The 26346-nt window shown below is 44.6% G+C and overlaps 1 protein-coding gene across 1 annotated transcript in view; it reads left to right on the top strand.

Moving 5' to 3' along the window:
• Nucleotides 1-26346, top strand: part of STYK1 (serine/threonine/tyrosine kinase 1) — a 115631-nt gene that overhangs the window by 27334 nt on the left and 61951 nt on the right. The window contains exon 2 of the mRNA XM_068255050.1: nucleotides 20820-20918. Within this exon, the coding sequence (XP_068111151.1) occupies nucleotides 20849-20918 (70 nt within the window). The 5' untranslated portion in view covers nucleotides 20820-20848. The remainder of the gene's footprint in view (nucleotides 1-20819; nucleotides 20919-26346) is intronic.

The following is a 26346-nucleotide window of genomic DNA, read 5'->3' as shown; positions in this document are numbered from 1 at the left end:
AGAGAGATCTGTCTCTTGGTTGAATCTGCCCATCCATCGCCTGATGTATAGCCACCTTAACTTTATCTTATTTAAAAAAAAAACAAAAAACTTTTCAGCACTTAGCAATTGAAAAAGTACTGAAAAGTAGGTAAACAAGTAATACTAAACGTATTTGGAGTATTTTTCTGCATGCTGGGAGCTTTAAGAACTCACACCTAAAACTGAAAATGCTAACGTTTTGAGTTTTGTGCACTTTTTCCCATTCCCGGCACGCCACTGCGGTTTTGTAATTCACTCTCTGACGCAAGTCAGGAAGTGAACTCTTTTTGACCCGGAAAAGAATAAATACAATATATTTATTCTTAGAAACGCTCACGCAGTCGCTGCACAAAGCGATTTTGTGAGCGATTTTCCTATACCTCCCGTTGAGGCAAAATCGCCTCAAAAATGGTTCAGGCACCTCTTTGCTGAGCAGATTGGAAACAAACTGCTCAGCTGTGAACTCCCTCAAAGGAAATCATTGCACAAGCGTTTTTAGGGCAATTTTAAAAATCGCCTACGCTTGAAAAAAGGGCAAAAACGTCCTTAGTGTGAATGAGCCCTATTTTATTGCTAAGGGTGGGAAGTATCTCCATGGAGAAAACTCAGAAGAAAAGTTAATAGGATACAGGCCTATGTGTTTTTGCGAACACATACAATTTGCATATGGTCTTCCACATGAATATCACATTGGCTTTCAGACTAAATTATTTGCATTTTTTCCAGTGCTATATGGAGTTTTTTTAAAAAGTGTCGCTTTTTACACCCTCTTGGGGAAACCACAAGCGTTTTCATGTTATTGATAGCAGACAAAAACATAATCGTGCATGACAACGTGGGCAGATCACTGACAAAAACATGCACTGGCACAGAAGGAAACGTGTTTATGAAGTAGTACAGTCAGGAAGTGAAAGGGCTCCTCAGTCAGAAAATAAGTGCATGTTAGCATTTTCTGCCCTTCCTGCCTACCAGTCCTCTAGTGTTAGGGCCCTTTAACACCCCGGCTACATTCAGTTTGGTTTTTTAAAAGGCTTGTGATTTTCCAAACGCAAGTACAGGCAGGGCCGGACTTAGGCCAAGGCCACCTAGGCCATGGCCTAGGGCACCACAGGAGCAAGGGCACCAAAGCATCAGGCTAAACTGGTGCAATGCATGGAGATCAGGCGAGCGCTTGACCACGGTACTCTGCTGCTAGCCACCTGTGCAGCAGCCACCTTGCTCTCTGTGCAAGTTTGCATTGTGGCCAGTGATTATGGACATGGGCAGCATTGGAGACGGAAAGGAAGAGGAAGCTTCTGCACTGGAGATGAGCGGAGAAATGAGTGACACTGATGGCTGCTGTGGTGTGAAGGCGAGCTGGCTACCTATACTGAAAGGTGCAGGGGTGGGAAAAGGAGGAATTATGGGAGTCATCTGGCTACCTATACTGGAGGGAAAGGGGGGAGGAGTCATCTGGCTACCTATACTGGAGGGAAAGGGGGGAGGAGTCATCTGGCTACCTATACTGGAAAGAAAGGGGGAGGAGTCATCTGGCTACATATACTAGAGGGAAGGGGGAGGGGTCATCTGGCTACCTATACTGGAGGGAAAGGGGGGAGGAGTCATCTGGCTACATATACTAGAGGGAAGGGGGAGGGGTCATCAGGCTACCTATACTAGAAGGAAGGGGTGAGGGGTCATCTCGCTGTCTATACTGAAAGGGGGGGGGGGGGTGCGGCTGGTGACAGTGGCCTAGGGAGGTAAAGAGTACAAATCCTGCCCTGAGTACAGGAAAGTTGCAATTGGAATCGTGGGAATGCATTCTCACTGAATGCATTTTCTAAAAAGGCAATCGCAGTTCTGCTGCATTCTTCCTGCATTTCAGTCGAGGCCAACATCGTTAAAATTGCGAAACGAGTTTTGCGATTTTCTTGTGAAAGAGCCCTAAAGCAGACTTTTGTTTAATGCAACAATAGTATTATTACTATGATTATGGGTTTATTAAATTTTGAAACATTTTCCACATAATTTTCCACAGTACTTAGACTCTTTGTCACTAGGGGCTGGGACGCACTAGAGCGTTTTTTGGGATCGCTTTGAATCCCTAGCGATTTCCCAATGTAAGTGGATGGGACTGATTCCACTGGAGCGACTGCGATTAAGGAAATCACGCTCGCAGGACGTGCAGCATTTTGTAAGCACTTGCACCCTAATGTATTGTATAGGAGCAGGGAAACCGCTTGCAAAGCTTACCACAATTCGCTAGTGATTGCGATAGTGCTTTACGCTTTATAGTGGCTCCTAGGCCGAAGGCCTCTTTCACACAGCCAAAGGCCTGTCACCTGTACCCATCCACCAGCCTAGGAGCTTTCCGGTGCTCAGTACCAGCGGTGAAGAGGTGCATGGAGTCACGGTGGAGTCTGGTCATACTCACATGATATGTCGCTGTTCTCTGCCAACGGGTACCGTCACCATGCGTCAATGGCTGATTGTGTTACAAACGCTCATGGATGGCGCTCGTGGCTCAGAGTTGGGAGGCTGAGCTGCCCGACAAGTCGTATTTCATCTTCCTGTGTGAAAGGGGAATAAACCCTGGTACACACATCCAATTGTGATTGGCCAATCACTGGCCAATTTTACTAATTACACGCAGAATGAGCGCTTACCTACACAACCTGTTCATACTAGTCAAAACCTGTTGGTAAAATTAGCCAATCATTGGCCCATCAAAATTGGATGTGTGTATGCACCTTACGTGTTGTCAGAGGAACTCCGAGTCTAATATCTGTAGTACAGTCCAGAGACTGGTTTGGGTGGTATCCCGCGAACCTATGGTATGTGTCTTGGGTGAATAGTTAGTGCCCAAAGAGAAGTCTTTTGGTGTTAAGGGCAAAATGGCCTGTAGGCTGAAATGGTTAAATACTGACACATCTAGATTATGCAGGTTCTGGAGGTACTTGCACATAATCGGTGACCCATCCAACTGGAGTGTCAGTAATTAAAGAAATAAGTTGTCAGGTCTGCTATACACACTGTATCTGCAATGCTTTCAGCTTTAATGCAATGCACAAAAATTGTTTGAACTCGGTGTCCATGTTAATCAATGGGCCGAGAACAGGTTGATGCCTGAACGAATAGCATAAGTCTAGTCTCTGCTACTGTTGTGGTGTTCCCTGAAAATGTGATGTTTTGGTGTGTATAGTATTTCATAACACATATTCTGTGTTCTGTAACTAGCTTGACGTACGCACAGGCTCTGTTTGGTAGTAAGCATTGTTCTGCTACACTTGACCTGGTAGAGGTTCCACCCCTATTATTCAATTTTTGTTTATTATGGGTCCTGGGAGAATAAAGGCCCACATCAGAACATTAATTCTCTGATTTTTTTTAAAGTAAAAAAAAATGCTGTAAACCCATCAGTGCTGCAGGTGTTGTTTTGAGATGTAATGTTCCTAAAGTGGATCCCTCAACACTAGCGATGGTTGATGAGATGCAAAAAATTCAGTTGATGCAGAAATTTGCATACACAATTTGCGAATCCTGCATCTTGAAAATGAACCAATCTAGTCAAGTCAAGGTGGAATCCCATTGGTCAATTTTCAAGCTGCATATATTTGCATACAATATTTGCATACTTCTGGATCTACTCGGAATTATTTGCATCTCATTGACCAAAACCTATCTGATGTCAAGCGCTAAGGCTGTGTACTATACTATGCAGCTGTGCCCTCTCACCTGCTCTGGTCACTGGCATTAAAGGTTTACTGGGAATATGCAAACAATGGTGGACTTCCTTGCACTAAAATTTAACCCCATCTCTCCTGCCCTTACTAAACACCCATGTCGCACCGACAAGAGGCTTTCCTTCTTTTGACTGTTTTTGTTAGAAACACACACCCAGGGCCAGATTTACCATAAGGCACTGTAGGCACGTGCCCACAGGCGTCTGGTGATGGAAAGGCGGCTCAATCCCCTCCCCGAGCACCTCCCTCCTTCCCTATGCAGAGTCCTGAGCAGAGTGTAAATGAGAGGTTACTCACCCTGCTCTCTGCATTCCACTGACGAGATCTCCCTTCAGTCAGGGGCACCTCTAGTTACTTAATACTGAGGGTACTTCTGGTTACCCAATACTAAGGGGCACATGTAGCCACCTATGACAGGCAAGGGAAGTAAGGGAGAAGTGACAGCTGGGACAGCCAGCACACTTGCAGTGCGGTTCAGCAGGGGTTTGTAGGTTCATTGAAATCTAAGGTGCCAGAACATCTGTGCCTATAGGCTCCTGTGATGTAAATCCAGGCCTGCACACACCTGATATGATGCAAATTCCCATCAGATTGATTGCTGAAGTCAGGGGCATAGCAATAGTCATAGCTGCCATAGCAGCTGCTAAGGGGCCCCTGGAGCATAGGGGCCCAGATGGTACTTAAAGGGAACCAGAGACGAGGGGAACCTTAAAAATGGAAAAAGATTTTATACATACCTGGGGCTTCCTTCAGCCCCATAAACCCATGCGCTCCCACGCCGCCTTTCTCCGCTGCCTCTATCCGCCGGTACCGGGTCTGAAACAAGCATGCAGCTATGGTAATCTAGTCCGACTTCAGTCAGAAACATCTGATCTGCACTCATGGTGTATGGCTAAAACTATTAGATGCAAAAGATCAGCCAGTGAATCTGCATTGTTTGAAATTGAATGTCAGCCTCATTATCCCGATTAAGTCAGGTTCCCTTTAAGGGCTAGCTGTGAGTGACAAATAACCTATTTGACACCCATCCTTCCATGTAGAGCTGAACTGAAGGAACTACAGTACCTGTTTCTCAACAAGAGGTTGGTTCACTTTAAAGTCACCCCTGTTACTTGGTCGCTAGCAAATGTGTTAATTTTGTTGCCAACTATTTGAGTGCTGTCATAGAAGGGACAGCTTTCAGCTATTCTGTAGTCAGACGCTGCTCTCTGATGCCAAAGATGATGTAAAAAGAGTGCCGAGGATGGCCACAAATAGAATATTAGTACTCTACCAGCGCTGTACTATGAATCAGTGGGTATTTCCGGTACTAAAATATTGGTAAATTTTACCATGGCCTAACCTGGTAAACGAACCACCCTCTACTGATGCCTAACCCTAACCAACCACCCTCTCCAGCCGATGATTAACCCTAAACATCACCCCCCTCCCCCCAACAATGCTTAACTAACTCCTCTTATGTTTACCAGGCTTTAACCACTTGCCGACCGCACGCTTATACCGTGCGTCGGCAAAGTGGCAGCTGCAGGACCAGCGACGCAGTACTGCGTCGCCAGCTGCAGGCTGATTAATCACGAAGCAGCCGCTCGTGCGAGCGGCTGCTTCCTGTCAATTCACGGCGGGGGGCTCCGTGAATAGCCTGCGGGCCGCCGATGGCGGCTCGCAGGCTAAATGTAAACACAAGCGGAAATAATCCGCTTTGTTTACATTTGTACGGCGCTGCTGCGCAGCAGCGCCGTAAGGCAGATCGGCGATCCCCGGCCAATCAGCGGCCGGGGATCGCCGCCATGTGACAGGGGACGTCCTGTCACTGGCTGCACAGGACGGATAGCGTCCTGTGCAGCCCAGATCTCCCGGGGGAGCAGGTAGGAGAGGGAGGGGGGAGAATGTAGCCGCGGGGGGGGGCTTTGAGGTGCCCCCCCCGCAACATGCCTGCAGGTAGGAGCGATCAGACCCCCCTGCACATCATCCCCCTAGTGGGGAAAAAAGGGGGGCGATCTGATCGCTCTGTGTGGCCGCGGATCTGTGCTGGGGGCTGCAGAGCCCACCCAGCACAGATCCAAACAAACAGCGCTGGTCCTTAAGGGGGGGTAAAGGGTGGGTCCTCAAGTGGTTAAAGAGGAACTCCAGTGAAAATTATTTAATAAAAAAAAGTGCTTCATTTTTACAATAATTATGTATAAATGATTTAGTCAGTGTTTGCTCATTGTAAAATCTTTCCTCTCCCAGATTCACATTCTGACATGTATTACATGGTGACATTGTTACTGTGGGCAAGTTATGTAGCTGTTTCTAGCTGCTCTGGCTGTTACAGACAGCTTTAAACAGCCATTTCCTGTCTGTGAACATTGTTACATTGTGGCAGTTTGCCCAGAGTACCGCGGTATTCAGAGCCTCTTATGGGAGGGGTTTCAGCACAAAATTAGTCACACAGCGCCCCCTGATGGTCTGTTTGTGAAAATCATTCTATTTCTCATGTAAAAGGGGGTATCAGCTACTGATTGGGATAAAGTTCAATTCTTGGTTGGAGTTTCTCTTTAAACATCTGATCAATAGCAGTCACAGTCTACATGTGTCTGTGCATGTTGCAGTCATGGCAGGATTTTTGGAAAGGCCACAAAGGCCTGGGCCTTGCGCACTTGCAGCCCAAGGAGGCCGCTGGACATCAAAGAGGGGAGGCTGAACTGGGAAGACAAAGATATATAAGTTGAAAAAGGAGACTGAAAATGGGGTGCAACACATGGCAAATGGGTGCTGCTGTCCAAGAGAGCTGTGCATGAGAGATGCTGTTGTACATGGATAGTACACATGGAATCAGGCTGCACAAGCCATGGGGGATAATGTCGCACATGGATGAAAAATTATCAAGAAAGTTGGCCTAGGGGGTGCTAAAAGTATAATCTGCATTGGTAGCAGTGCTTTTGAACTGTATTTAATGGAACAGTTGATAATGGAAAGTGCAAATCTTTTACACGTGACGCAAGTCTGCATGTATCTTTTTGTTTATGATTTTCTTTCATATGGAAGCGTCTGGCTTAGTCTGATCACCAGCATATAAAGGAATCTGCACAAACAGGATTACCGTACATTATGCATTTGTCTTAAGCTTTGTAATGCATTACTAATATTTTATTCTTGAGAAGATGCCAATGTGTTATGTCAGCTGCTGACTTCGTCTAACACTTGTTGGAACACTCTGCTGGTGAGATCTCTGATGAGAGGTTCGCAGCTCTACCAAGTTACCAAAGCCCTTTACAAACTGACCTTAGTTCCTGTTGGCTAGTTCATTGATTTTTACATCATAAAGATTGCCGTGCAAAATCTGAAAGTGTCCTTGCTTAGGTAGAGAGATAGTATCATAATGGGAAAAAGTAAGGAGTAATTTAGTGCCTTGGATCTCTAAAGAGGTAAAGGTAGTGGCTCATTGATGCCATCGCTCTCTGTTTCTGGGGGATTAATGCTTTAGGTAAGTAAGTGTTGTTGTTTTTTGTTTTTTTGTTTTTGTTTTTTTTTTAGGTATACTGTATATTCAGACACATGGAAAAAATATCTTACTGGATGCAGTGGATTTGTTTTGTGTAGGGCTTGTGCACTTACGTGTTGCTATGGAGAGGATACTGTGTGATACAAAAGGACATGAGCCCTGGCACAGATGGACTGTCTGGTGGTCCCACTTAAGCACTTTGCTGAAGTCTGCAGAGTGTTCTGAAAATGCACTGATGACTGGATTTTGGTCTGCAAAGCAGCACTCTCCCATTTTGTGCTATTGAATTTGGAATACTGGTAACTGCAAAACAGGTGGCTGGTCTTTGCTTTAAAATGCACAGCCACCTGGTATAGTGTGCACAAACCTTTAAGCCTCAAACACATTCTAGAGCGTTTTTGGCCAAATCAGACTGAGCTATCTGTGCTGAGAGTCTAGGCAACCCCGATATGTTGCCGAGAAATCTGGAATGCCAGAACGTCTTGGTCAATGCAGGCCCATTGTTCCCCCTACTCACCCTGCCTGCTCAAAGCTTCCATTACATCATGTGCCCAGGCCTGGCTTAAGCCACATTGGGGCCTTGGGGCAAAAGTAACTTGGTGGGCCCATGGGGTCCCCACGCCTCCAAACCCCCCAGGTGGTCTCCCCCATGATTTCTCCTCATAGCCCCACATATTCGGTAGCTTAGCTGCCTTGTAATAACTCACCTGTTCTGGTGGTTGCTCCATCCCGATCCCCATTGCCTGTGTCCATCTGGGGCATGTTATGTGTAAATAACATGTGCCAGGCATACAGAGAAGCAGTTGCCCGAACAGGTGAGTTATTACAAGACAGTTGAGCTACAGAACATGCGGGGGTCATGGGGAGCAGTCAGGCCACCTGGTGCGTCCAGTGGCATGGGGGCCCCTGGAGAGGTTGGGGCCTTGAGGCAATTGCTCTCTTTGCCTCAATGGCAATGCGTCTTTACAGCACTCAGCTGTCACGTGAGGATTTGAGTCTTGATCCCTATGCGAGACAGTAAGTGGGCATGTGTGTGCATCTTTATGCTACGTACACACATGCGACAACGATCGTTTGTTGCGAATGACGAACGAACTTTTAATTGATGAAAGTAAAGTTAGTTTTTAATTGTGTGTAACGATCTGATCGTTAGAACGAACGTTACATCACGTAAAGCAACTATTGCGCCTGCGCATAAAAATGAAAAGTTCCACGGAGAAATAGCGAAATGCGCATGTCAAGCCTAGTACGAACGACCATTTCCAACGATGTACTACTTTTTCAAACGATCGTCGTTGGAAAAAATCCGCCAAGCTAGATCGTTCGTTTTTAACGATCTAGCTCGTCCGTCGTTAGACTTAATGATCGTTGGTTGCTTTTTTTTTAAACGATTGTCGTTTGAAACGATCGGGGAACGATCGTTTCAAATGACTATAGTCGCATGTGTGTACGCACCTTTAGGCTCTTGTCCACTAGTGTTTATTCTAACACAGCACAATGCGCTTACACCCCATTTTCAACATGTTCTCAATGAATTCAGTCTTCACTAACTGGTCATCGACTGACAAAGAAATTGTGAACAAATCTCAAGCCTAGCAGAACAGGACTCCATTTGTAACAAACCAAATACTATTTGAGGAAAACTGTGCAGTTGTTTTTCTCCATATGATCTCAAAATTCAAACCAAGGGCCATATGCAATTTACTTTTTCTCCTAAATTTTATTCTAGGAGATAATTTTTCATCTTCTGTTTAAAATAACTTTTCAGCACTCTGCAATTGAAAAGTAGGTAAAAAGGATTGTCAAAATTATTATAGTAATTTCTTGTTTGCTGTTGGTTTGAAAGGCATTTTATTGATAAGGTGTGAAAATGTCACTCAGCAGAAAATGTAGGAGAAAAGTTGACTTGAATAGGGGCCCCAGTGTTTTAGAGAGAAACTTTATCAAAAGATAGTAGTGGTGGAAGGAAATAAATATATTGAAGATAGGTCAAGAAATGATTGATATTTGCCATGTAAGTCGTTCATGCTGTTTGAGCCTGCAGGTAATCCTCTTTACTGCTGGTAGACAAGGAAAATAAAAACCAATAGCACTAACTGCCATTACCCATTATTATTATTATTATTATTATTATTATTATTATTATTATTATTGATTTGTAAAGTGACAACATATTCCATGGCACTGTACAAATTAATAAACAAACATGGGGTACAAAATAATACAGACAATGGTATACACCAATATACAAAATACAGAGTTGATACAAAATACAGAAACAGTACAACATGCAGAATGGTAATTACAGTGACAAAATTAATATGTATAAATGTGTTACAAATTCCAAATGCTAAATAATGGCTTAGTTCAGCATGTATATGGCGTTCCAGTAATTTGGATGCAAATGGGAGAAGTGACACAGGGCGGTAGTTGGCGAGTTCAGTAAGATCTAGAGATGTTTTTTTAAGTAGTCACAACAGCCTTTTTGAGTGAGGATGGAAAGATGCCAGTAGAGAGGGAGGGATAGATTGAATAGCGATGTTAGTACAGGGATGAAGGATGAGGATAGCTACAGAATGAGATGGGAGGGGATATGATCCAAGGAACACATGGTAAAATGAGGTTTGGAGATTAGAGAAGAGAGAGAATGTTCAGAGAGTGGAGAGAAAGTGGATAGAGAGCAGTCAAGAAGTGAGGTGTAGAAGGAATTAGAGAGCTTTATGGAAAAACCACTACGGATTTTGTCAATTTTATCAGTGAAATATGTTGCAAATTCTTCAGTTGATAAGCATGAAGAAGGAGGAGGAGGAGGGGGTGGAGAAGGGAGTTAAAAGTGGTGAACAAGCACTTTCTACTATAGGGCTCAGAAGATATGAGAGAAAAAAAATAATGAAACACACCCAAACACACCCACTAACAATATGACATGCACATAGGCAGATACTGCTTGCTTAGCAATAACAACCATTATTTACCACAATGCAATGTGGTTCACAGACAGGAAACTGTCAGGGTCATGTCCAGGGACGTAACTAGAAATCACTGGGCCCCCCTGCGAAACTTTGGATGGGGCCCCCTCCCCTTGCTCTCTGCACAGGTGAACTGAGAACCAATGTTATTCAACTGGCTATTGTACACTTGAATGTTTTTTCCCCATGCAGATAAAAACAGACAGCAGTGAAGTGCTGCATGCATTTTCTCTATCAATTACATTAGCTTCTGTGATATAAATGTGCATGTTTTCACATATACAGACACACATGGGGCTTGATTCACAAAGCGGTGCTAACTGTTAGCACGCCTGTGAAAACCCCCTTAGCACGTCTAAACAAGCTTTTCGCGCATAAAACTTTACGCGCGCAAAACTTTATGCGCGTAAAACTTTACGCGCGTACTGCACAGAACGCAGGGCGCTCCGCGCGAAGTGCCCATTAAAGCCTATGGGACTTAGCGCGCGTAAAACTTTGCGCACGTAAAACTTTGCGCGCGCAAAGTTAGCGCGCGATCTGATTTAGAAATCCGGTGCTAACCTACTTAGCACCCTGGTTAGCGCGTCTAAAGACTTTAGACGTGCTAAGTAGGTTAGCACCGCTTTGTGAATCAAGCCCATGGTGTGCAGAAAAGGCATACAGAAAAACACACACAGAAAACTGATGCCCAGACTCACTACATTGCTCAAACATCACTACAGTACACAACACTTGGAGAGGGGGTGGAGAGGCTGGGGGATGAATGCTGTACACAAGAGCCTGCTGAATACTGAATAGGGATTGTCTACAAATATTTGTCTGCAAAACTTTGCATACTTCAAAATCAGTGGCTGAACAGATGCAGTCATTAGAACAATTGTGCAGAGAGCAGAAAGCTTTTTCTCTCTGTGACCTTAGTTGTTAGTCTATCAGGACAGGCAAAATAAACTTCTCCCCCCATGGAACCCCCCTGCAGCTGAATCCCTTGCAGGATCTATTGTTACGCCCCTGGTCATGTCCCTTACATCACACTGTGGGAGGGGTTTCACCACAATATCAGCCATACAGACCCCCCTGATGATCTGTTCAAGGAAAGGTAAAGATATCTTGTGGGGAAGGGGGTATTGACTACTGGTTGGGATGGTGTCCAATCCATGGGATAAAGTTCCTCTTGAAGGGCTGGTTCACACTGCAATAGCTTTTTAAAATACTAGGGTTTTCAAAAACTCTTGCTAATGCAATGCTATGGGTGATTTTTATAAATTCACATCGCTCAAGTGAGAGCACACACATAGGATAACATTAGCAAGAGCTTTTAAATTCATAAGCGCTTTGAAAAAGCTTTTGCAGAGTGAACCAGCTCTTAGCTGTTTAACATAGCCCAAATGCAAAGATAAATGCCTGTGTACACTTGCCCTAATGATCTGGAAAAGTGTGTCAGCATTAAAATGGGTTAAAGCATACCTCCCAACTTTTTTGAGATGAGATAGAGGGACACTTAAGCCACACCCCTAATCAAATCCCTGGCACACCCCTAGTCACACATCCCATAAAGATTTCATACGAAAAATGTTGTTTTATAATTCAAGCCACGCTGGTCCTTTCTATCCTGGTTCATTTTCCTTCATATTAACATTTGAAAATAAGAAATATATCAATTTAAAGGATGGGGATAAAGTTTAGAGTCAATTAAACTCATTTTTCAGTAGATTAAATACATATATTTACATAGATATGTACATGAGTCCTGAAAGAGGGACGAAATGAGTGAGAAAGAGGGACTGGGTTCCCAAAGAGGGACTGTCACTGTCCCTCCAAAAGAGGGACAGTTGGGCACTATGGTCAGTAAGCACAAACCTCTTTAGTTCAGTGTCTGTGTTTTTTTTCACTTTCCTTCTTCTATAGAATAATCGCACAGCTCATTTCTGTTGCATCTGTCATCCTAGTAAAATACCACACATCCGCTCATAATGTGTACACAAAGGTAGATCTAGATACGCAACCTGCTTCCCGAAAGGGTCAAAGGTCTCTTGTAGCCTGTGGATTGCTTTGTTCCATTTACGATCAGAAGTTAAACATGGAGTAAACTGACATCTGGTAGTTATATCCCCCTACATCCTCATTTTAAATATGGAATGAGATATGAGCAGCTGCCTGATGGGGAACTGATCAACTACATGTGAATAGGGTTGAAATGGGCCTTTGAGAGTATTGTTTTTACTTTGTGTTAATGTTAAAGTGAATTTGGCCATATTTTTATACTGAAAGCTGTAGTGCGAGGGTGAACCAATGCCCTCACCACCGAGTGTGCTGCTGGGTAAGCATCATGGTCAGGGCTGTTTTTAGGCAAAGGTGTTCTAGGCCACTGCCTGGATTGCCATTGGTCCTAGAGGGTAGCATGCCCCTGTATTAGGCCCTGCCCCTAACTAAGCCCCACCCCCTAAGTGCCCTCTACCGGTGTTCTATCAACTGCTTCAGCTGGGTGTGTGCAGCAGCAGGAAGTTCTGTGTCCTGAGGAGCAGCAGCATTGCAGGTCCCTGGAGAGCAGACATTACAAGGTCCTAGCATCTACTGAGGTCTGCTCAGGTCTTGAATATTGAAATCTGTTCTCCTGACAAACCGAACAGCTACTTTGGATAATTCCTTTTTGTCTTCCTCATAAGAATTGCCCCAACTTACAGCATCCCCACAATACATACACCAAAGTGTTCTCAGGGCCACGCTATAATATGGGCAAAGGGGGCAATTGCCCCAGAGTTCATAGAGGCCCCCAAGTGTACCCATCACCTGGCTAAAGATGGTCACAACTGGCTACCAGGGCCTTGGTGGGGATAAACCTGGGGGGCAGGGCAGGTTCTAGACCAGGCATGGGCAAACTTGGCCCCTCCAGCTGTTGAGAAACTACAAGTCCCACAATGCATAGCAGGAGTCTGACATCCACAGTCATGACCCATAAAGGCAAATGCATTGTGGGATTTGTAGTTCCTTAACTGCTGGAGGGCCAAGTTTGCCCATGCCTGTTCTAGACTTTTTGCTGCCCAAATTAAACCTTGTGAAGATGCCCCCTGTCTGCCATCTCCCCTTATGAAATGCAGCAGTCACCTTGCAACAAGTAAACCACACATGAGATGCAACAATTACCCCACACATGAAGTGAAACAAAATGTCCCACCTTCTAATCCTGCAATTACCCCACATACATATCACTCTCTGCCTTGTTTGCTGCTGTGCATCACCAGCCTCTCTGACCTCATGCTGTTTCCTACACGCTACTGCCCTGAATTGCTTGATGGGGGCCCGGCAGCACTCAGGGGTACTGGGGAGTGAATGTGCTGTAATGGTGGGGGAAAGGATGGAGGGACAGGAGGCCCCCAGGCTACTTTTTGCACCAGGGCCCATTTGTAGCTAGAACTAGCCCGGTCTTCTTATATTGGTACTGCAGATCATATAGAGGCTAGATGCTGAAATGCATTGCTAATTAATATTACAAGGGACACGGGAAAGTCAGGATTCAGTATACATTTTCATAGGGCTCCTTGCTCAATCAAATCAACTTCAAAGAATTTCAGGAAACGCAAAAAAAAAGAAAGAAAAGAAAACAGACACCACCGGGGGCACAGAGATAGTGTAGTTTTTACGTCTACTAAATTAAAGCTAGTAGAAGTAAACTGGGTTGTTGAAAGGAAACCACAGTAATCAGCAGGTGGAGCATTTTGTCTACATGCGGATCTGTCGAATCTTCCTGTATCTTGTCGCTCATAGTCCTTTGTTGTTCCACACAAAGAAACTGTTGGACTTCAGGTTCCAGCGCTGAGAGGGATGGCAGCAAAAGCGCTGAGCTATTCCCCCGATTTACAAAGCCTGGGACTTTTACCCTCATAGTATGTCACAGATACCAGACTATCCTACACTGGATCGCTACATTACCCGTACCTTTAAGGATAAAGAGAAGGAGAAGAGGCAGCTGAGAGAGAACAGGCCGTGGCGCAGTCTGAGAGTCCAAGATGGCGGCGGCTTCCGACATTGAAACATCAGACGTGGACACAGACAAAAGCCCTGAAGAAGCGGGCAAGACTAGCGAAACATGTCATCCTTATTTAAGCGTCCAATAAAATTGAGGTTTTTATATCCAACCACTCACTTGGGGTAAGATCAATTTATTTTCTGGTCGGAAATGCCCATTTCCGATTCTGTGGAAATTCCGATTTCCGCCAATGCCAATTTCTGTATTTCTGATTTTCTGTTTTTTCAATTTCCGTTTTTTCTAACTTTTGATTTCTGAGGGGTTTTGTGTTTGGCTTTTTTTTGCATCAGAGAATGCAAAAAAAATGACCAAATGGAAATCGGAAAAACTGAATCTTGTGATTGGCTTAAAATTACCTCAGTAATTCCAGTAGAAATGGGGGGGATTCCTGCATTATATATATTATTTTTTATTATTATTATTATGTGTTTTCAGTTTGTAGTTGAGTTCCCTTTGAAATAGCAGTGACGTTTTGCCAAGGTATAAACAGCACTTCCCAAATTTCCTCTTTGTTTTCACTGAGACGTCAAGCCATCCTGAAGTGCATAGCTTTGGACACATGAGCTGTTTGCATTGTAACAGAAACCTGTTTTGTACATAATACATGAGGCGCCCTCCACCCACGCCTATATAGATTTATTTATTCATGGCTTTAACTTGAAATCACAGTAGGTTGGCTGCGCGCAGTGCATTCACAGTGATCATGTTGCATTTGTTTCACAGCTGATAAGTATCATCCTAAAACCTTGTGACTTTCAAAATGTATCGTCCTTCACCTACACATGCGGGCTCTGTGAATGAGGGAGCGACAGGTCAGACAAACCGGTAGAGAGCGCCCCCTGACTGGTGAGGCTGAAGGTTGTTTGTGTTGGAGCTTAGTGTTCTTTACATGCAGATAGACATCCAGTATAACAAGTCAGAACTGTTTACTGAAGGAAAACATGCAGATACATATCATACACCACCATCAGGAAATGCAGATTGCTTAGAACACAGGAAATGACAATCCTCTTAAAATTATCATCACGTTCTGCACGCAGTGACAACTTGTGGTTGTTTTACTATACGGCAGCTTAAAGGGAACCAGAGACTTTGGGGGAAAGCTTTTATACATACCTGGGGCTTCCTCCAGCCCCATACGCACGGATCGCTCCCACGCCGCCGTCCTCCGCTGCTTGGATCCGCCGGTACTGGGTCCCGTCATTACCGCCAGTCGGTCGGCAGACGCGGCCAATTGTCCGCATCACAGGGGACTCCCTCAATATAAGGACGCGTGAGGCTGCATACGTACAGGTATGGAGGGAGCCCCTGTGATGTGGGCAATTATTGGCCGCGTCTGCCGGAAGGGACGGGACCCGGTACCGGCAATAGAGGAAGCGGAAAATGGCTGCGTGGGAGCGATTCAGGCTTATGGGGCTGGAAGAAGCCCCAGGTATGTATAAAAGCTTTTTCTGTTTTTAACGAATGTTCCTCTCTGGTTCCCTTTAAAGGAACACTATCGATTAACATGTTTTTTTTTTTCAATTGATATAGGAATAGTTTGGGAAGTGCTGTTAAGTACAGGTGTATACATTTGAATGCTTATCTCTTTGTTTACTGTTACCAAATTCCTTTGACACTTCAGTGACACCAACATTTGATGAACTAAATCATGAAGGGAGGGGGGATTCCCTCATACTACATCTGTTAACCCAGTGTGTGAGAGAAAGCTCTCACTGCAGCTGCCTGTCTCTGAGAGCTCTCTGCAGAAATGTATCTTAAACATTTGTAATAGTGTATGAAACCTGACACCAGAGGCATTTCATATAACTCTGCTTCAATATTACACTTTTCTTAGCATGTCAGACTGCAGAGATTCACCTATGCAAATGACACATTCCAACCGAACTAAAATCTACACATAATGAATTACAGCTTTTGCCTCTGATATTTAACATAAAAAGTAGGAAAATGTTTACACAGCTACTTAGACATTATCTGTACATTGTAATTTTAGAACACTTGGTTTGATATTGTTCCTTTAAGGCAATCATCCTGTTGATGCTTCCGAACATTGTAATTTTAGAACACTTGGTTTGATAGTGTTCCTTTCAGGTAATCATCCTGTTGACACTTCCAACTGTTTGTGATTTTGTGAGATATCGCGGAAAAGCTGCCGTGAGTGCTACTGAGCAGGTGGCTGATTCCGCGTCCAGTGCGGCGGTTTGCATGCGGAAGCGTGTGTCAGACGGGCGGGACACGGAAACGCCGCCGCATGCAACAACGGTCAGGCGGCTGATTCCGCGTCCAGCGCGGCGGTTTGCACGCAGCAGCATGCAGCTGGTGTGGCTGAGCCTGTTAGTTCACACAGGTTTAGAGCTACGCACGCGCGAGCCAGGAGTCAGGACCTTTATGCCAGCAGGAGATGTGTCAGCTGATTAGGATGATCAGCTTATTCCTGCTGGACTCCTGATTGGCTGAGTGGTTCGGGCGGGGCGGCAGAGTCCTGCAACTATATATACAGCTTGCTTGTCAGTTGCTGGTTGTCTGCCGTTGCGATCACTACGTGGAAGCACTCAGACCTTTAGTCAGATCCTACAGTGTGTTAGAACCAGGTGGACCTGGGAATTCACACTTAGCCAGTTTACTTGTACGGTTAATCCGTGTTATTATTCAGACTAGTTCCAGGGTGCTGAGACCAAGGACCTCGCACTCAGACTAGGCATTGTTTGATATCTGTTATGTCTTATTGCTTTTCTGACTACTCCTCTGTCTTCTGATTCGGTACCTCGCATATCTGATATACCGTTGCCAGACCCTGCTTGCCTTGGATACCGAATCAGCCTTCTGTCTTTGTACTTTATCTGTCATCTCTGTTGCTGAACCTCGGCCTGTCTGACCATTCTCCCTTCAGTGGAACGTCTCCCACTGGAGGGTTATCCCTGAGGCTTGCCTCTCCGAGACGCCTGTCCCAAGCAGACGATTACTGCTAGGGGTAGAGATTCCTCACTCTGCCTGTTAGAGGATCTCACGCACGGGGTTCCCATTCCGAGGTAACCACACCTCTGAGGAATTGCTGTGTGGTGGATATTTCCACACTTCTGTGATTTATATTATTGTCTTTATTGTGTTCTTTTGCTGGTGCCCAGAGGTTAGCAATATATCGGATTATCGGTGATACTGCAGATCATCAATAATCGGGTATATATCTGCATTCTTGGTGAGTCTGCAGATCGCCAATAATCAGATTCTCTCTGCGTGCTGCTACCGATCGTTACAGATTTCCTTTGGATTGGTGGCTACTCACCTACTTTCTACAGTATAACTACATATCTTTTTGCCCCACGTAATATTTTTATGAAGACCCGCTACATTTACCCAGCCCCATGACCAGGGCACCCATATGTCAGGACTTTTATAAAAAGTACAGCCACCATGACCCCCACTCACATAATGGGGAAGCTAATATGACTACTACCCCTTCCCATTAAAACCAAGGCTAACATGACAACATCCAAACGCCTTGCCTCACCTACCATGGGCATGTCACCACAGTATACCCAATTCTTCTGTTAGAAAGGCCATTTGTAATCTAGATTCTTTATGCACAGCTATGTAGAATGCAGGAGAAACAGATATTAATAACACCTCATGGCTGATCACGTAATGAAAAATCAGAGGCGCCAACAGGATAAAAATGATGCCAATTAAAACCAAATAAAATGTAGGCGGCACTGGTGGATTTGCCTCCCCTACAAGCACAACCAACCACTATATATGGTAAAGATAAAATTTTTAATCAATTTCGAGCTCCCAGAAAAACAACAATTAATAATTGTTGTTTTTCTGGGAGCTCGAAATTGATTAAAAATTTTATCTTTACCATATATAGTGGTTGGTTGTGCTTGTAGGGGAGGCAAATCCACCAGTGCCGCCTACATTTTATTTGGATTTAATTGGCATCATTTTTATCCTGTTGGCGCCTCTGATTTTTCATTACGTGATCATCCACCTGGTGGATAGGTGTGGACACCTTTTTCTTCTATACAGAGAGCAACTTTTTAGCCTGAGCGGGGACAGGCCTAATTTCCCCACCTGCGCTACAAGTGGTTGCCTGAATGCGGCAACCCACACTTGTGAGTATATTTCCACTATTTGCATTCGACGTCAATTGTTTTTACAATATTACACTATCGGGGGCTCTCGATTGTCTTTTTCTTCTCTCCCTACATACCTCATGGCTGATGGCTCTCTTCGCTGTTACACACAACAGACACGGGATGTAGTAAGACTCTTGTTACTAGAACATACTGCCACCCTGTGGTTATAGGTAGTAATGCATATACGGTATATGTGTGAGTGTGTGTGTGCGTGTATATGTATATATATATATATATTAGACTGTTGTTGCTAAATATACATTCCAACACCCCCACATGTAGTTATGTCCATTCCAGTAGACACACACACGTGCACCACCACCATGTCTCACATCATACAGGAAAGCCCTAAAAAAAGCCAGTCTTATATTTGCCTCTTTGGCGTTTTCACTAGTTCTTAGTGACCAATCGCCATTAAAGATCTAATGCAGTGATTGGACATTTGCCCCATGGGAGGTCCCTCGGGTCCAGAGGCCCTGGTGTAGTTGCAACCTCTGCATTTTTTATTGCCATGCCACTATCACCACTGACAGTCCATTTACCACTTTTCGCTAAGTACTAACCACAGTTACCACGGCACACTGAGAACACCTGCTGTTTTGGAGCTTCTCATTGGTCTAGCTATCACAGTTTGGTTTTGGTCAGGATGTTTTATATCCTTACTCTAGGCCTTTTTCCTTGCTTTAAGCGCATGGCCTGCAGGAATTTACTATTCACTTCTTGCCTAATATATGTCACACTTTGAACAGTGTGTTGTAAGCAAATAATCCATGTCCTCCACATCACCTGTCAGTGGTTTGAATGTTTGGGTTTATTGGTGTAAGTGCTGGTGATTCACTCACTCCAGCCTGCAGTCTTGCTAAATGATAGTCGTTGTGCAGATCTTGTCATCAACATACAGTTCTGCTTCATCATGCTTATCTAGGTATTCTAAAGCTATTGCACACCATCAGCTAGGCAGGTAATGATACTGATTTGCATAATGGATGTTATTTTGGTCTGTGTCCTTGTTACAAGACACAGAACTTTTAAATTGTGTTTTTTTTTCCACTTTAGGGCTACCGCCATTTAGGGAATCATTAGGATCATTAGGGAATCTTGCCCTAAGACTCCTTACATACTGACTTGAGCCAGGATTCAAACCCTGGTCAAAGGCTCAAACCCTGCATAAAAGGCCTTACCAGTATGCTATCCAGCCTCTGTTAGGATTGGTTCACACCACAAGAGATTTTTAAGCGCTAGTGATTTTGAAAAGTTCTTGCTAATGCAATGATATGGAGAATTTTGACAAAATCACATCAATCTAGTGAGAACACTCACATAGGATAACATTAGCAAGAACTTTTAAAATCACAAAGCGCTTAAAAAAGCTCTTGTAGTGGGAACAAGATTGTAAATATATAAGGGCAAGAGAGCCCTGATTGTAAAGCTCTGTGTCAGAGCTGCAGGGATCGGCAAGTGTCAGCAGGCCCTGTCCACCCATGATGCCAAGTGAGGCGACTTCCTCAGGCGGCAGAAGTCTGGGGGCAGAAACAGGAAGTGAAGAGAGTGCCTAGCCAACCTATACTGGGGGCAACTGTACCTATCTACCAATACTGGGGGCAGGTATACCTGGCTACTTGCCTATACTGAGGCTGTTTTTTGTGGGTGGCTCACCACAGCTATGATGTGTGGTGCAAATTGTGTCGGGCTGAGCAGTCATTTCAATTCAGGCGGGGAGCACATGCTCACAAGTATGCTTCAGGCAGCAAAAAGTCTAGATTCGGCCCTGAGTGTCAGCAGCAGCAGACTCACCCGCTCACCTGTAAATGATTAGAGGTCTGAAACCCTACCCTTCCCTCTCCTCCCTCCATCAGCAAGACCACCACAGCCATTTTTATGCAGTCTTTCGAAACCTTACTGTGAAATAGACATACAGATTACCCAGCAACCTCATGGTGAACCAGAACTCCTAGGCGTGTGTGAGGGGCTACAAAGGACTAAAAAGCCCTCTTACTAAATTGTTATGCAAAACAAAATGTGCCTTCTTAAAAAAGAAGGCATTTGTGATTATTCAGATTGGAGTGAACATATGTCTCCCAGGATGCTTCACTGCTGAATATGCAAATCATCTTTTGTTGTTCCTGTAAGCTAAACACACCTCCAGATCCTCTGGGATGCAATGATGTGTCAGCATGTTAATTGTACAGAGCCACAACAATCCAACATGTATACAGACTGTTTCAGATTGGTTGATGCTCATCAGCACATGGCATGGATTAATATGGCTCTATGGAGTATGACTTGAAGCACCCAGAGGTACAGATTACCCAGCAAGCTTATGGTGAAACAGACAGCAATACATTTTAAGTTCTTGCTGTATCTGGGCACTGGGGAGTGTTGGCATTGTAGGGATTTTTACAAATAATTATTGTTTTTAGACACAATTGTTTAACTGTGTTACTTCTGTTGTCTCTATAGACAATTACCTGTGATACGGATATTCAACGATGGACGATGAAAAAATCCGACTTCAGACTCGGACGCTACTACAATGCTCCAGTGGTGACCAGCTCTGTAGTAAGTAGAAAAACTCTTATGCTTTATTAATGAGTTATTACCTGAGACATCGCTATAAATCGTGAGATTCATTAGCAAAATTTAGATGGAATCCCTGGCCCAAGGACACCTGAAGATCTCCTTCTTACTAAACATATCGGCAGGAAACCATCAGTGGTGCTCGGATACCTCTTTTTGATATCCGGGTTGTTCCGGATCCCGATAACAAAAAATCTGGATAAATCCAGATATCTGGATTTGAACCGTTCGGAAATCCAAGTCTATCCAGATATCCGAACTCGTTATCCGGGAAATCTGGAATCCGGACTGAAATCCGGAACTGGCCTTTAAATTGCTTCCCAAACATCTTTTATAGTAAATGCTGCATGAAGCATCATGTTTTTTTTTTTAACCACTTCAGCCTAAAGCGTGGAAAATCTCATGCATCCGAGCAACGTTCACCTCCCATTCATTCGCCAATAACTTTATCGCTACTAATCACAATTAATTGATCTATATCTTGTTTTTTCCGACACTAATTAGGCTTTCTTTAGGTAGTACATTTTGCTAAGCATTATTTTTTTCTAAATCCATTTTAACAGGAAGATTAAGAAAGAAATGGAAAAAATGCATTATTTCTCAGTTTTTGGCCATTGTAGTTTAAAATTAATACCGTAATTAAAACCTATGTATTTTATTTGCATATTTGTCCCGCTTATTACGCCTTTTACATTATGTCTCTATCACAATTTATGGCGCCGATATTTTATTTAGAAATAAAAGTGCATTTTTTCAATTTGCGTCCATCACTATTTACAAGCTTATAATTAAAAAAAAATGAATAAGATGCTCTCTTAACATGTATATTTTAAAAAAAATAGACCCTTAGGTAACTATTTATGTAGTTTTTTTTTTTTAAATTATAATTTTTTTATTTATTTTTTAATTAAAAATGTATGTGGGTGATTTTAGTTTGGGATGGAAACAGCTATTTTTTAGAGGTAATGTAATTCTTTATTTAAAAAATGTATGTGGGTGCAGTTTACTAGTTTTTTTTGCAGTCAAAAAAATTCCTGGAGCGTACGATCACGCTGCCAGGAACTATTAGGAGGCTGTACATTTTTTTTCGGGCAGAAATACCGCGCTCTCTGCTTAGAAAGTGTCGGTATTTCTCCGGGGGGCTTAGATCGGTATTTCTCCGGGGGGCTTAGATCGGTGAATGGGAATTATATTCCCATTCACTGATCGGGGGGCTAGCGGCGCCCGATCGCGTGCACCACGCTGCAGGAGCAGCACAGTCAAGTGGTTAACGAAAAACAGCAATTGTTTAGGTGGGGAGGTATAATACAAAAAACAAAAAGTTAGTAGTACAGTAATCTAATCCCTAATAACCTACAAGCTATACTGTAGCTTCACAGCAGGCTCTAACCTAGCCTAGCAGCTGCAGCACTGAGTCTGACTGTCACACTGACTAAAATCAAAATACAAGCTTGCTAACTAAAAAAAATAAAATAAAAATACTGGTGTAGTACAGGTGTTTAGGAGCAAAAACGCTAGGTTTAACACAGTAATACAGCACTTGCTTAGCCAACAGCACTGGCGATGTCTCTCAGTGAGCAGTCACAAGCAAGGACGAGTTTCATCATGGCACCCGCCTTATATACAGGAGGGGCTGGCCAGGGTTCCCCTCTGTGATTGGTTGCTAGGGCTTCAGCTGGGAGCCTTCTGATTGGCTCAATGACGTCAAGTAGGTATCTTGCCTGATTTCCAGATACCTAATACGTATCCGGATTCGCTCGGATAGTGCATTCCGGAATTATCCAGCTATCTGGAATCCGTATCAGAGTTCGGATACCAGAAAAACATTTGGATATCTGGATCATTCGGGTATCTGGAATCTGGATGAGCATCCCTGGAAACCATACAGTTGTGACAGCACTCTTACACTCAACAGAGTAACCAAGCACCTCAGGGTGACCCAAAACAACTAGGAAAGTATAGGGACTAAAAGAGACTGAAAAGCTCTCCTACTAAAAAGTGATGCTTGATGTGATTTGCCTTCTTAAAAAAAGAAGGTACTTACCTTATGGCAATTCAGCTTAAAAGAGACTCTGAAGCGAGTCAAAATCCACGTTTTTAACTTCCATTTATGTTAAGCACTATAGCTAGTGCTAAAAGGCCGTATCCCCGCGGCAAAATAAGGGGTTTATACCCCCCAAATCCCCTGTGCTAAGTGCAGGGAGCGCTTCCTGCTTGAGGCAGAGCTTAGGGCTGTAGCTCTGCCTCTTCGCGCGTCAATCCCTGCAGATCGCCTCCTCTCCCACCCACCCCTCTCAATCTTCCTTCACTGAGAGGGACTGGGGGGGGGTGGAGATCCATGGGCAGATTGACACGCATGGAGACAGAGCTGCAGTTCAAAGCTCTGCCTCCATGTGCAGCAAAATCCACGACCAAGTAGTGGATTTTGCACAGGGGATTTGGGGGGTATAAACCCATCGTTTTGCCGCGGGGATGTGGCGCTTTAGCATTAGCTATAGTACTTAACCTAAATAGAAGTTAAAAACGTGGATTTTGACTCGCTTCAGAGTCTCTTTAAGTGAACATCTGTGGTCACCCACAATGCACTGCTACTGAATATGTAAATTTATGCCCCTGAAGCCAGGCTTAAATCCAGACCCGCTGGTGTATAGTGAGCCTATAACTTATAAATTTTACATCAACCCCACATGCAGGCCCGGCCCTAGACTTTTTGCCGCCTGAGGCAATCTTGAAAGAAATCCCCCCCCCCCCCAAGCTGTGGGTGTGGGGGGGCCGCCCGAGCTGGAGGGGATAGCGTGTAGGAAGGGGGTATTGGGCCTAGCGACGGGGAGGGGGATCGGACCCCCCCCTCACCTGGGTCCCCTGTCCTCCGCTCCCCTCCTGCTTTAAAGAGTTACGTCGCTGGCTGCATTGTAAGAGGCAACGGGCGGGATCACTCACCTCTTCCTCGTTAAGCGTGCGCTCCACTGACGACACTTCCTGCGGCGTAGCAGGAAGTGACGTCAGTGGAGCGCACGCTGGAACGAGGAAGAGGTGAGTGATGCCCGCCTGTTGCCTCTTACAATGCAGCCAGCGACCTAACTCTTTAAAGCAGGAGGGGAGCGGAGGACGGGGGACCCAGGCGAGGGAGGGGGGGGTCCGACCCCCCCTCCCCGCCGCTAGGCACAATACCCCCTTCCTGCCCGCTATCCCCTCCAGCTCGGGCGGCCCCCCACACCCACGGGGCGGATGCCGCCCCCCAGAAGTGCCGCCTGAGGCAAAGGTTTCACCCCGCCTCATGGGCGGGCCGGCCCTGCCCACATGCAGACAGCCTGTTTTGGACTTTTGGTCCTCATCCGTACATGGCAGAGATTGAACTGGCGCTATGGGATAGGGCTTGGATCAGTACAACAGAGTAACCAAGCAGCTCAGGGTGACTCCAAACCACTTGGACAGTATAGAGGACTAAAAGAGACCAAAAAGCGCTCCTACTCAAATAACTTTGTCCCAGGTGTAAGATACAGTCGGGGAGGTATAATGTTGTCCGTAAATCACTGACTTCGGATCCAGAGCTAAAAGCAAACAAGGAAGAAAGTTGTGCTTAGTGCATTGCTGTTTAGAACAGCTCAGTTACTTCGCTTCACCACATGATATTGTGAACCACACTTGTCACACACACTGTGCCAGATTCACCCCCTTAAGCATTTGGGCTTACCAGATATACTCACTCCACCTCAAAGCCAGGTGGGTCTGGCGTTTGTGTAAATCACAGGCAGGCACACTGTCACATCAGATAAAAATCCAGTTCTTTATTCCAGCTCCAACAAGTTATAAAATTAAAATATAAAACCAATTATTATGCAACACATTAAAATCAAATAGCTCCCTGCGCTATCTAACGCACTGAAGTATGTACAGGTTACAGCACGCTCATTAGCAGAAGCCCAGCAATTTGTGCTAGCAATGACGTGGTTCTGACGTCCCTTTGCCACTGTCCCTTAGCCACGCGGGTCCACTCTCTCCCTAGCGATGCTCGCTCACACGTAACCGGCTGGTCTCATCCTTAATTCCGGGTGACGTCAGACGCACTTGGCTCCACCATAAACATTTCGTCCTTCTGTACTCATTAGGGGCTGCCGGGATTTCAGCATGAAATCTATTGAAAATCTGTGCTCCCTGACAGCCATGCCCCCTAGGTCTACCCCATGTATGAACCCTCCCCTCCCTGTCCATGGCTGGACTTTACTTCCTGTCTCCTCTCTCCCCGCATGTGTAAACACTAGAGGCCAAACACTAGGTGCATTGTGGCACATAAAGTGGATCCGAGATAAACTTTTACTCATTGCATAATTGTGTTCCTTTCATATAGTTTATAGGGCATTCCTCAAGCCAAATACTTTTTTTGTTTTGTTTTAATACTCTAATTCCCTATAAACTAAACAAGCCTCGCCCACAGCTTTTCACAGTGCCTTGGCATTTTCAGACAGTAGCAAGAGCTTATAGGAACTCAGTCTAGGCAGGGGGAGGAGGTGTTACTAGCCATTGATTTCAGAGGCAGAGGGGAGGAGGAGGAGAGGGGACTGAATTTACACACAGGCAAGCTGATAGCATCTCCAGCTCTCAGCCTGTGACAATGTGACAAACAGAACATGGCTGCCCTCATTTTATCACAGGAATAAATATTCATAAACTGTTGAAGCTGTTTGCAGATAAATATGCCATGTAAACTATCTAAACTTTAGATAACATATATAGACAAGTTACTTGTTATAGTTAGTTTTTCATCTCGGATTCGCTTTAAGTGATCACTAGAGGCCTTTAGTGTTTGACCTCTAGTTTACACCAGCACCCCGGGACAGAAAAGACAGGAAGGAGCACCTGGCAGTGGCCAGAAGAAACTGGCTTTACACTCATTGCGTAATCGATCGCTAATAGTGACACGCTCCCACACAAGTTCTATCCGATGCACTCAACCAAAACTACTGAGTTTGGCCAAAAATCCGTCAATCCATAATCCTTTTGGGAATCGATTTCTAACAGATTTGACCAAATGATCAAGTCGGCCGAATATCGATGGTAAAAAAAAAGCGTATGGCCACCTTAAGAAGAGCTGGTCAAAACCCTTGTAAAATTAGGATAGGGTCTAATCTTGTAACAATCATTCACATTATTTTGCAAACAATTAATTTTTAAATGACTACAAAGAAAATGGATTGTTTACAGATGTAATGATATGACTGGGTGACACTGTTAAGTTGTATTACCAGTTCCTCCTGTCCTGAGCACATTACAATTCCATTCAGCGCAGCCATGTGTAAGTAAACCAAGGTGGCATGGGTACAGTGGCCCCCGATCATCTCATCCGAGTGCAGGTTGAGGGCATTATTCTTCTACTCGCTCTGCTCCACTGAGCACCTCACCGTTAGCCCTC

Source organism: Hyperolius riggenbachi, chromosome 10 (assembly GCF_040937935.1).
Source record: "Hyperolius riggenbachi isolate aHypRig1 chromosome 10, aHypRig1.pri, whole genome shotgun sequence".
In the NCBI taxonomy this organism is placed as follows: domain Eukaryota; kingdom Metazoa; phylum Chordata; class Amphibia; order Anura; family Hyperoliidae; genus Hyperolius; species Hyperolius riggenbachi.
The sequence above is the reverse complement of the archived record's forward strand: the minus strand, read 5'-3'. Positions and strand labels throughout refer to the sequence as shown.